At 41.4% G+C, this 13,286-nt stretch overlaps 1 protein-coding gene across 2 annotated transcripts in view; it reads left to right on the top strand.

The window, feature by feature from the left end:
• PRMT3 (protein arginine methyltransferase 3) overlaps positions 1 to 13,286 on the top strand; it is a 178,045-nt gene that overhangs the window by 150,449 nt on the left and 14,310 nt on the right. For both annotated transcript variants that reach the window (XM_073658227.1, XM_073658228.1), the window contains 2 exons: positions 10,964 to 11,014; positions 11,180 to 11,267. In XM_073658227.1, the coding sequence (XP_073514328.1) occupies positions 10,964 to 11,014; positions 11,180 to 11,267 (139 nt within the window). The remainder of the gene's footprint in view (positions 1 to 10,963; positions 11,015 to 11,179; positions 11,268 to 13,286) is intronic.

The following is a 13,286-nucleotide window of genomic DNA, read 5'->3' as shown; positions in this document are numbered from 1 at the left end:
AGCATCATCAAAAGGAGTGTCTATGATGGTGGGAGGCAGTTCACATCTAAGCAACAGCTCTGGGAGGGTATTCTGTCCTCATGCAAAACAATTGAGGGTCACGTGCTGCCTGTGCGCGGTCAGCAATAGCGCCGCGCACTGGCAGTATTGGCACCATGAGGTATTTACAAAATTCATTAGGGGCCCCGGGGGGATACAATGGGGGGTTAATTTAAAGTAGCCGCTCCAATCACGACCAATCAGCGAAGCATGGTTCAAATCCCGCGCCAATTCGCGGCCGGATTGCGCCTGTCGCTGATTGGTCGCGGGCGGTTGGCGCGACCAATCAGTGACGCGGGATTTACGTTACAGACAAACAGAATTAGACGATTATATATATATAGATGGATAGATAATACTGCCCCCTATGTACAAGAATATAACTACCATAATACTGCTCCTATGTACAAGAATATAACTACTTTAATACTGTTCCTGTGTACAAGAATATATAGTGTGAAAAATAAGTATTTGAAACACTGCTGATTTTGCACGTTTTCCCTGTTACAAAGAATGGAGAGGTCTGTAATTTTGATCGTAGGTACACGTCACCTGTGAGAGACAGAATCTAAAAATAAAAACCTTAAAATCTGTCACGGGTGTGTCAGAGGTGACAGACAGTCGCCCTACAGTGGGTTGCAGGAGATCTCTTCGTTTGGCATTGCGGACCGCTTCTTAGATAAGAGGCTGTCTTTAGGACCGAGCGACTACCTCTCTCTTGCTAATTAGCTCTCTGGCCTGGGTGTAAATATATCTGGTGTGTCTGAGAGGGAGGCACCGGCTATATTCATTTCTACTTGTGAAGCTTAGCAGGAGCAGTACTTCGTCCTCTCTGGAGCTTGAGGCCTTGTGCTTATTTTTAGTTCATCTAAAGGTAAGCCATTTTCCCTGTTTTGTCCACCCTTGTTGTCTATAGAGTTTAGTGGAGGTTGACTAGTGCTCATCTCCTTCCATCCCTAGCTGTAGCCATGCGCCAGGTAGAGTAGGGCAAAGCACGCGTGTGGTGATTGCTGAGAAGGCAATATAGAGACGGTCGTTGAGACAGGGTGACGCTAGACCAGACTAGGAGGTCTCCACTTCACCCCTTCCCCTAGTGTCTGGGCTCCTTTCCCTTTTCCCTCTGTGTTGCACTATGTCTTTCCCACACCTGGCATGACAAAATCACATTGTATGATTTTTACTTTAAGACGCCCTCCTACTCTGCATTCATTACCTGTATTAATTGCACCTGTTTGAACTCGTTACCTGTATAAAAAACACCTGTCCACACACTCAATCAATCACACTCCAACCTCTCCACCATCGCCAAGACCAAAGATCTGTCTAAGGACACCAGGAACAAAATTGTAGACTTGCCCAAGGCTGGGATGGGCTATAGAATAATAGGCAAGCAGCTTGGTGAGAAGGTAACAACTGTTGGCACAATTATTAGAAAATGGAAGAAACACAAGATGACTGTCAATCTTTCTCAGTCTGGGGCTCCATACAAGATCTCGCCTTGTAGGATGAGGATGATTCTGAGAAAGGTCAGGAATCAGCCCGGTACTACACGGGAGGACCTGGTCAATGACCTGAAGATAGCTGGGACCGCAGTCTTAAACATTATTGTTAGTAACACTCTACGCCTTCATGGATTAAAATCCTGCAGAGCATGCAAGGTTCCCCTGCTCACGCCAGCACATGTCCACATGTCCAGGCCTGTTTGAAGTTCGCCAGTGGCAATCTAGATGATCCAGACGTGGCATGGGGGAAGGTCAGGTGGTCAGATGAGACCAAAATAGAACTTTTTGGTATCAACTCCACTAGCCGTGTTTGGAGGAAGAAGGAGGAGTACAACCCCAAGAACACACTCCCAACCATGAAGCATGATGGGGGAAATATCTTCATACTTTGGGGGTGCTTTTCTGCAAACGGGACAAGTCGACTGCACCGTATTGAAGGGAGGATGGGACGGGGTCATGTATCTCAAGATTTTGGCCAACAACCGCCTTCCCTCAATAAGAGCATTAAAGATGGGTCATGGCTTGATCTTCCATCATGACAATGACCCGAAACACACAGCCAGGGCAACTAAGGAGTGGCTCCGTAAGAAGCATTTCAAGGTCCTGGATGGCCTAGCCAGTCTCCAGACCTGAACCCAATAGAAAATCTTTGGAGGGAGCTGAAACTCAGTGTTGCCCAGCGTCAGCCCCGAAACCTGAACGATCTGGAGAAGATCTGTATGAAGGAGTGGGCCAAAATCCCTGCTGCAGTGTGTGCAAACCTGGTCAAGAACTACAGGAAACGTCTGACGTCTCTAACTGCAAACAAAGGTTTCTGTACCAAATATTAAGTTATGTTTTTCTATTGTATCAAATACAGTTGTGCTCAAAAGTTTACATATCCTCACAAGATCTCCTTCTCTACTCCCCTCTTATTTCCTCTTCCCACAATCGCATACAAGATTTCTCCCGTGCATCGCCCCTACTCTGGAACTCTCTACCCCAACACATCAGACTCTCGCCTACCATGGAAGCCTTCAAAAGAAACCTGAAGACTTACCTCTTCCGACAAGCCTACAACCTGCAGTAACCACCGCTCCACCACATTACTGCATGACCTCCTCTACCCTCACCTACTGTATCCTCACCCATCCCTTGTAGACTGTGAGCCCTCGCGGGCAGGGTCCTCGCTCCTCCTGTACCAGTCGCTGACTTGTTTTGTTAAGATTATGTAAATGTTTTTGCTATGTATATCCCTATCACATGTAAAGCGCCATGGAATAAATGGCGCTATAATAATAAATAATAAAAATAATAATAATACCCTGGCAGAATTTTTGCTTTCTTGGCCTTGTTTCAGAGAATATGAATGATAACAAAAAACTTTTTCTCCACTCATGGTTATTGGTTGGATGAAGCCATTTATTGTCAAACTACTGTGTTTTCTTTTTTTAAAAAAATCTTTATGAGAACCAAAAACATCCAAATGACCCTGATCAAAAGTTCACATACCCTGGTGATTTTGGCCTGATAATATGCTCAGAATTTGAGACAAATGGGTTTGAATGGCTACTAAAGGTAACATCCTCACCTGTGACCTGTTTGCTTGTAATCAGTGTGTGTGCATAAAAGCTGAGTGAGTTTCTGGGATCCAGACCGACTCTTGCATCTTTCATCCAGCCACTGACGGTTCTGGATTGTGAGTCATGGGGAAAGCAAAAGAATTGTCAACAGATCTATGGGAAAAGGTAGTTGAACTGTATAATACAGGAAAGGGATACAAAAAGATATCCAAGGAATTGATAATGCCAGTCAGCAGTGTTCAAACTGTGATTAACAAATGGAAAATCAGGGGTTCTTTAAAAACCAAACCACGGTCAGGTAGACCAACAAAGATTTCAGCCACAAGTGCCAGGAAAATTGTTCGGGATGCAAAGAAAACCCCACAAATAACATCAGCTGAAATTCAGGACTCTCTGAAAACTAGCGGTGTGGCTGTTTCAAGATGCACAATAAGGAGGCACTTGAAGAAAAATGGGCTGCATGGTCGAGTCGCCAGAAGAAAGCCATTACTGCACAAATGCCACAAAGTATCTCACCTACAATACGCCAAACAGCACAGAGACAAGCCTCAAAACTTCTGGAACAAGGTAATTTGGAGTGATGAGACCAAAATTGAATTTTTTTGGCCACAACCATAAACGTTACATTTGGAGAGAGGTCAACAAGGCCTATGATGAAAGGAACACCATTCCTACAGTAAAGCACGGAGGTGGAGGTGGAAAGGAAAAATTCTGCCAGGGTATGTAAACTTTTGAGCACAACTGTTCTTATTTCATGCCATAAAATGCAAATTATGTAAAAATCATACAATGTGAATTTCTGTTTTGTTTTTTTAAGATTCTGTCTCTCACAGTTGAAGTGTGTATGTATGTATATTATAATTTATTATATGTATATGTTCTCTGTGTTTTGTCTCCTGAGGATTTTCCATCTCGTGTAAATTTTTTCCTAGAGAAATAAATAAAACCTGTGAAGTCCATTTCTATGACAATCGATGTTGATGGACCTTGATTGTGTTTTATGCTGGTAGGAAACCGCTCTTGTGGCTGACTGAAAATCAATCCAGTAAGTCAACCATAGCTGAGCCCAGCATAATCTATTACTGGTTTTGGGAGAACGTCCTGACGTCAAGCAAATAGCTAATTTCTTTTGCAATGGGAATCCATAGGGGGCTGGGCAAGCCGTGGCCTTTGTGACTCCGCTTATAAGTTTCTGGATTTCTTTAGACTCCTTTAGAAAAAGACATTCTGCAGAGATCTTGGTGTATGTTATTACCTCTTAAATGGACTCTCACTTTTGAACATATTTTTAGTTTCACAGACTTTGTTTGTTTTTTATATTGGAAAAATGGTTCTTAGTGGTTTTTGTTTGTTTTTTATTTTCCAGTGTCCTGACCAATTTTTGGTTTGCATCCATTTTTACAATTCTTGTTCTATTTTATTTCGTACGAATCAAAAAAATATAACCTTTCCTTTTATTTTTCTCCATAATCGACATGTGATGTCATGTCAACTTTTTTTTTGTGGACAGTCTGCAAAAAAGAGAAAAAAAGGAAAAATAAATATATAAATAAATAAATAAATATATATATATATATATATATATATATATATATATATATATATATATATATATATATATATATATATATATATATAATAGATTTTACCACATTTATGGCAATGGGTCTGGGATGTATCCATAAAATTAGTGGATGGCATATGTACCAAAAAAATTTATGCGTGAAAGCATCCTTAAAGGAATTCATATCGCAAAGTCTTATTTATAGATACACTTGTGTCTTTTTGAAAGCCTGCTCAACAACTTTAGTAGTAGCGTTAGTTTTCTAGGAGTTGTCACTCAACTTTTCCAGAAAGGGATAAATCCTTTACATAGAATTTGTAACAACCACAAGAAAATGAGGACTCTTTGCTAGCGATATTTTCAGATGATTTCCCCAAATTACAGTAAAATTGAAAGAAAAATATATATATCTTTTGTACCGTGTTAGCCAGTAGATAGAAAAATAATACGATTTGAGAGTTCTCAGTGGTTGAGTAAAATTGCAGCAATTTTGCAATTCAAAACTCCCCGAAAAAGAATGGCGCTCAGAAGGGGGGCGTCCTTTAGTGATATACCTGTGAATGCCATATTAATTATCTGCAGCCACGTTATAATTGCCAGGAACACTGGGTGTACCTAGGCGAGTTACTGCCAAAAAAACAAAAAGCTACAATAAGCGAGCGCTGTAAATACACCCATAAATCCGGTCCCTCTTCCTGCTGCAGACTGCAGATTTTTTTTGACTCATCTGGATCTTTTTTTTGTGGATACGTAGGATTTTGTGGAGTAAAAGTAATTAGTTCCAGCCGAGCGGCTTTAACGAGTCAATGATTTTACAACTGGCAGGACGCTGGTAATGGAGAAGCAGGTTAGGAAATAATACGCCGAGGGATGAGACGCGCTATATCTTCCCCGCACCGCGTTGGATCACGTCCTTGGTGTCATTTTGGTTTTAAATAGCCTTTTGATGCAATACTCTGAGACAATGCGCTCCGACTGTAGCGCCATTAAGTTCCCTGCACCCGCCCAGAACACAGAAGCCTTTACAAGCCGCAGTAATTACTTGGCAAGGGGAGCAACGCTTTTGGGATTTGCAGAGTCAGTTTTTTGTTTTTTTATTCTCCCCTTTTTTTGCTCTCGAGCAGGTTCTCGTTTCACCTGCGGTGATCGCCGATGTACGTGCTGGCGAACAAAGAACTCGCGCCATGTGTACAAATAGCACCAGAATTTTTATATAGCAGAGGGCTTGCTTTGCAGGCTCTCCCTTGCTCATACTGAGCTTCCTGGTTCATTAATAGAATGCATTTTATTAAGTGAGAGGCTGGGGTCCATTCACATTTCATTTGCAGCGATTGCTGGGCAAATGCTCCAGAAAAATGTCCTTGTAGATGCTGAATGTCCCCATAGACCCTTTTGGGTTCCAGTAAGAGCCGCTGCATTTTACTATTCAGTCAGCTACCATAGAAGCAATGTATATTGTTACTGTGCCGTATATACATTACTTTTCAGTTGGAACCGATGTGACCTAAATAAGTTATAGGGTGCCTAGATTGTGAGCTCCTGGAGACACAAATGATGGGTGTCATTATGGTCTGCATACAGCATAGTAAGGTTAAGTCCCATCTAGCTCACCCTTGCATCAGCACCACAGAATATGTTGGTGCTATATAAGCATATGACCAACTAGTAAATATGGGGCCAGCAGCAGAGGTGCAGCATATTGAAGGGTGTGTGTTTTCAGAAAATTACCTATTGCTTAAATATGATTTTTGGCCTTACACTAGATTCATACTTCCTATGATGCACAGATAACTTTTCATCAGTCTCATTATCATCATAGACAGGATTAAAATGAGTGATAACACCTTTAAATGCAGTAGATAACACTGGACCCATCATTTATAATAGGTGATGTCACAGCTCACCTCCTCCTCCTATACAGTGACTGATAACATCTCTATGTACAGCAGATATAACACAGGATCCACCGTTCACAATAGGTCATGTTACAGCCCACCTCCTCCTCCTCCTGTACAATGACACATAACACCTGTGTATATACACACGTGGTCAAAATTGTTGGTACCCCTCGTTTAATGAAAGAAAAACCCACAATGGTCACAGAAATAATTTGAATCTGACAAAAGTAATAATAAATTAAAAATATATGAAAATGAACAAATGAAAGTCAGACATTGCTTTTCAACCCTGCTTCCATGGAATTTTTTAAAAAAATTAAACTCATGAGATAGGCCTGGACAGAAATGATGGTACCCCTGAAAATAATGTGACAAAAGGGACATGTTAAATCAAGTTGTGGCCACTAATTAGCATCACAGGTGTCTACAATCTTGTAATCAGTCAGTGGGCCTGTATATAGGGCTACAGATACTCACTGTGCTGTTTGGTGACATGGTGTGTACCACACTCAACATGAACCAGAGGAAGCAAAGGAAAGAGTTGTCTCAGGAGATTAGAAAGAAAATTATAGACAAGCATGTTAAAGGAAAAGGTTATAAGACCATCTCCAAGCAGCTTGATGTTCCTGTGACTACAGTTGCCCATATTATTCAGAAATTTAAGATCCATGGGACTGTAGCCAACCTCCCAGTACGTGGCCACAGGAGGAAAATTGATGACAAATCAAAGAGACGGATAATACGAATGGTAACAAAAGAGCCCAGGAAAACTTCTAAGGAGATTAAAGGTGAACTTCAAGCTCAAGGAACATCAGTGTCAGATCGCACCATCTGTCGTTGTTTGATCCAAAGTGGAGACGACTAAGGAGAACACCATTGTTGAAAAAAAATCATAAAACAGCCAGACTGGAATTTGCCAATCTACATGTTGACAAGCCACAAAGCTTCTGGGAGAATGTCCTATGGACAGATGAGACAGAAATTGAAGTTTTTGGCAAGGCATATCAGCTCTATGTTCACAGACGGGAAAAATGAAGCATATCAAGAAAAGAACACTGTCCCTACTGTGAAACATGGAGGAGGCTCTGTTATGTTCTGGGGCTGCTCTGCTGCATCTGGCACAGGGTGTCTTGAATCTGTGCAGGGTACAATGAAATCTCAAGACTATCAAGGCATTCTAGAGAGAAATGTGCTGCCCAGTGTCAGAAAGCTTGGCCTCAGTCGCAGGTCATGGGTCTTACAACAGAATAATGACCCAAAACACACAGCTAAAAACACCCAAGAATGGCTAAGAGGAAAACAATGGACTATTCTGAAGTGGCCTTCTATGAGCCCTGACCTAAATCCTATTGAGCATCTTTGGAAAGAGCTGAAACATGGCGTCTAGAAAAGGCAACTTCAAACACGAGACAACTGGAGCAGGTTCCTCATGAGGAGTGGGCCAAAATACCTGTGGAGAGGTGCAGAAGTCTCATTGACAGTTACAGGAATCGTTTGATTGCAGTGATTGCCTCAAAAGGTTGTTCAACAAAATATTAAGTTAAGAAGAACCATCATTTCTGTCCAGGCCGATTTCATGAGGTTAATTTTTTTTTCAATTCTGTGGAAGCAGAGAAGCAATGTCTGACTTTCATTTGTTCATTTTCATAGATTTTTAATTTATTATTACTTTTGTCAGATTCAAGTTATTTCTGTGACCATTGTGGGTTTTTCTTTCATTAAACGAGGGGTACCAACAATTTTGATCACGTCTGTATATAGTAGACAACACAGAATCCACCATTCACAATGGGTGATGTCACAGTGCACCTCTTCCTCCTGTACAATGATCGATAACACCTCTACATACAGTTGTGGCCAAAAGCGTTGGCACTAGGGTTGAGCGAGTATGTTCTGTCCGAGTATGCTCGGGCCGAGCTCCGAGTAGTTACAGCTGCTTGGTGATATGGTTGAATCGCTCCCATGTGCATGATTTGAAACTGTTTGACAGCTTTATTACATGTGAGGAATGTGTAAGAAATAGACATTCCTCACATGTAATAAAACTGTCAAACAGTCGCAAATCATGCACACGGAAGCGATTCAAACATATCACCGAGCAGCTATAAATACTCGGAGCTCGGCCCGAGCATACTCGGCGAAAGGGTTAATAGAACATACTCGCTCAACACTAGTTGGCAATCTTGAAATTGTTCCAGAAAATGAAGTATTTCTCCCAGAAATCTATTGCAATTACATGTTTTATTACACATGTTTATTCCCTTTTGTGTGTATTGGAACAACACAAAAAACACAAAGAAAAAAAGGCAAATTGGACATAATTTCACACAAAACCCCAAAAATGGGCTGGACAAAATTGTTGGCACATTTCCAAAATTGGGGGTAAATCATAGTGATGAGCGAACGTGCTCAAATAACGTGTTATCACAGCACGCTCACATGTTATCCGAGTATCTTTGGTGTGCTCGGATAATATGTTCGAGTCCCTTTGGCTGCATGTGTTGCGGCTTGTAGACAGCCACAACACTTGCGGGGATTGCCTGTTTGTTAAGCAATCCGCGCATGTGTTGCTGCTGTCTAGCAGCTGCAACACATGCAGCCGCAGGGACTTGAATATATTATCCGAACATGCCCAAGATACTCTGATAACATCCGAACATGCTAGTCGAGCACGTTCGCTCATCACTAGTAAACAACTTTATTTCAAGCATGTGATGCTCATTCAGACTCACCTGTGGCAAATAACAGGTGTGGGCAATATGAAAATCACACCTAAAACCAGATAAAAGGGGGAGAAGTTGACTCAATCTTTGCATTGTGTGTTTGTGTGTGCCACACTAAGCATAGAGAGCAGAAAGAGGAGAAGAGACCTGTCTAAGGACTTGAGAACCAAAATTGTTGAAAAATATCAACAATCTCAAGGTTACAAGTCCATCTCCAGAGATCTTGATGTTCTTTTGTCCATGCTGCACAACATAATTAAGAAGTTTACAACCCAAGGCACTGTAGATAATCTCCCTGGATGTGGATGGCAGAGAAAAATTGATGAAAGGTTGCAACGTAGGATAGTCCGAATGGTGGATAAGCAGCCCCAATCAAGTGCCAAAGAAATTCAAGCTGTGCTGCAGGGGTTAGGGTGCATCGGTGTCAACATAAACTATCCGTCAACATTTGAATGAAATGTTATGGCAGGAGACCCAGGAGGACCCCACTTCCGACACAGGGACCTAAAAAAGCTAGACTGCAGTTTGACAAAATGTATGTGAGTAAGCCAAAATCCTTCTGGGAAAGTGTCTTGTGGACTGATGAGACCAAGATAGAGCTTCTTGGTAAAGCACATCATTCTACTGTTTACCGAAAACAGAATGAGGCCTACAAAGAAAAGAACACAGTACCTACAGTCAAATATGGTGGAGGTTCAAAAAATTTTTGAGGTAGTTTTGCTGCCTCTGGCACTGGGTGCCTTTGACTTTATGCAAAGCATCATGAAATCTGAAGATTATCAATGGATTATGGGTCACAATGTAGTGTCCAGTGTCAGAAAGCTGGGTTTGTATCCTAAGTCATGGGTCTTCCAGCAGGACAATGACCCCAAACTAAGAAGCCTTCAGAAATGGATGGAAACAAAGCGCTGGAGAGTTCTGAAGCGGCAGCAATGAATCCGGATCTAAATCCCATTGAACACCTGCGGAGAGATCCTAAAATTGCTGTTGGGAGAAGACGCCTTCACATATGAGAGACCTGGAGCAGTTTGCAAAAGAGTGGTCCAAAATTCTAGTTGAGAGGTGTAAGAAGCTTGTTGAGGGTTATAAGAAGTGATTGATTGCAGTTATTTATTCCAAAGGGTGTGCAACCAAATATTAATTTGAGGCTGCCAACAATTTTGTCCGGCCCATTTTTGGGGTTTTGTATGAAATTATGTCCAAATTGCCTTTTCTTTCCTCTTTTATTTTTTCACTTTTTTTTTGTGTTGTTACAATACACACAAAAGAAATAAACATGTGTATAACAAAACATGTAATTGCAATTTTCTGAGAGAAATAATTCATTTTCTGGAACAGTTTTAAGGGTGCCAACACTTTCGTCTATGACTGTGTGTATGTGTATATATATATACATATACATTGATTCATACATACACACACAACATCGATCTGGAAAAACATATCAGGGCCCACATCTATGTGGTGCCATTTATAGCACTTAGGTCTTGCATATTATACATTGGTCAATTTGGCACCAGTATCCAGGAATATACTGGTCAGACTGGTCAAAGGTGGACGATTCATATACTAGGACATGTGTGAGGGGGTATCCTGATACAGAATAGAAGCTTGTATTATTAGATGGGGTTCAGTTACCATCAGCGACTGATTGTCTCCTGTTTCCCTCTTCCAGGCCGTCGCAGGATATTTTGACATGTTCTTTGAGAAGGATTGTCATACACCAGTAAGTACATCAGACACGAGTGTAAATTAATTATAAGCGTGGTTGTGCTGTGCCGCCTGCCCCGGGCTGTGTGCGGATGAGGTGCATTTTGTTGTTGTAAGCATTTCATGTAATAAAGTAATGTAGCATGATATTACAAGTGCTGCTCCCAATCTGCGTCATTAGGTGTCATTTTCCACCGGCCCCACATGTACCAGGACCCACTGGAAGCAGACTGTGTTCCTTCTGGAGAAGCCGGTGGCGGTCAGTGCAGGTAATGCGACTATGGGTAATGTGTTATCCCGTTATATCAAAACCCTGCTCCTTATATCCCCACAATTAAATTATAACCAGTTTGCACTCTGAATTTACATACTAAAATATCGGTACCACTTGTCCATAAAAACCCAACTCCCACACTACTAACTCGGTTCTAATTTCTACTCCTGGTAATGTCCCAACATCTACATTATATCCTCATCCCTCTTTTCTGACATCCTTATACATGGTGTCCTCTTGCCTCATATCTTCATACATTGTTCCCCCCTCTTCATATCCTCATACATTATGCTCTCTTACCTCATGTCCTTATACATTGTGCCCTCTTACCTTATATCCTTATATATTGTGACCTCTTACCTCATATCCTTATACATTGTGCCCTCTCACATCATGTCCTTATACATTGTGCCCCTCTTACCTCCTGTGCTTGTACATTGTGCCCTCTTACTTTATACCCTTATACATTGTGCCCTCTTACCTCATATCCTTATACATTGTGCCCTCTTACCTCATATCCTTATACATTGTGCCCTCTTACTTTAAACCCTTACCTTATATCCTTATATATTGTGACCTCCTACCTCATATCCTTATACATTGTGCCCTCTCACAACATGTCCTTATACGTTGTGTCCTCTTACCTCCTGTGCTTATACATTGTGCCCTCTTACTTTATACCCTTATACATTTTGCCCTCTTACTTCCTGTCCTTAAACATTATGCTCTCTTACCTCATGTGCTTATACATTGTGCCCTCTTACCTCAAATCCTTATACATTGTGCCCTCTTACCTCATTCCTTTATACATTGTGTCCTCATATCCTCATAAGTTGTGCCCTCTTACTTCCTGTCCTTATGCATTATGCCCTCTTACCTCATGTTCTTATACATTGTGCCCTCTTACCTCATGTTCTTATACATTGTGCCCTCTTACCTCATGTTCTCAACCATTGTGCCCTTTTACCTCATGTTCTTATACATTGTGCCTGCTTACCTCATGCTCTTATACATTGTGCCCTCTTGCCTCATGTCCTTATACATTGTGCTCTCTTACCTCATGCCCTTATACATTGTGCCCTTTTACCTCATGCCCTTATACATTGTGCCCGCTTACCTCATGTCCTTCTACATTGTGCCCGCTTACCTCATGTTCTTATACATTGTGCCCTTTTACCTCCTATCCTTATACATTGTGCCCTCTTACATCCTATGCTTATACATTGTGCCCTTTTACCTCCTATCCTTATACATTGTGCCCTCTTACCTCCTATCCTTATACATTGTGCCCTCTTACCACATGTCCTCCTACATTGTGCCCTTTTACCTTATACCCTTACACATTATACCCTCATACCTTATACCCTTATACACTGTGCCCTCTTACCGCAGGTCCTTATACATTGTGCCCTCTTACCTCATGTTCTTATACATTGTGCCCTCTTGCCTTATATCCTTATACATTGTGCCCTCTTGCCTTATATCCTTATACATTGTGCCCTCTTGCCTTATATCCTTATACATTGTGCCCTCTTACCTTATACCCTTATACATTGTGCCCTCTTACCTTATATCCTTATACATTGTGCCCTCTTACCTTATACCCTTATACATTGTGCCCTCTTACCTTATACCCTTATACATTGTGCCCTTTTACCTTATACCCTTATACATTGTGCCCTCTTACCTTATATCCTTATACATTGTGCCCTCTTACCTCACATCCTTATACATTATGCCCTCTTACCTCACATCCTTATACATTATGCCCTCTTACCTCACGTCCTTATACATTGTGCCCTCTTACCTTATACCCTTATACATTGTGCCCTCTTACCTCACGTCCTTATACATTGTGCCCTTTTACTTTATACTCTTATACATTGTGCCCTCTTACCTTATACCCTTATACATTGTGCCCTCTTACCTTATACCCTTATACATTGTGCCCTCTTACCTCACATCCTTATACATTGTGCCCTTTTACCTAATACCCTTATAAATTGTGCCCTCT

This window comes from Phyllobates terribilis, unplaced genomic scaffold, assembly GCF_046119375.1.
Source record: "Phyllobates terribilis strain yellow unplaced genomic scaffold, ASM4611937v1 Scaffold_13__5_contigs__length_258822181, whole genome shotgun sequence".
Classification (NCBI taxonomy): Eukaryota; Metazoa; Chordata; class Amphibia; order Anura; family Dendrobatidae; genus Phyllobates; species Phyllobates terribilis.
This window is presented reverse-complemented; position numbering and strand designations above follow the sequence as displayed.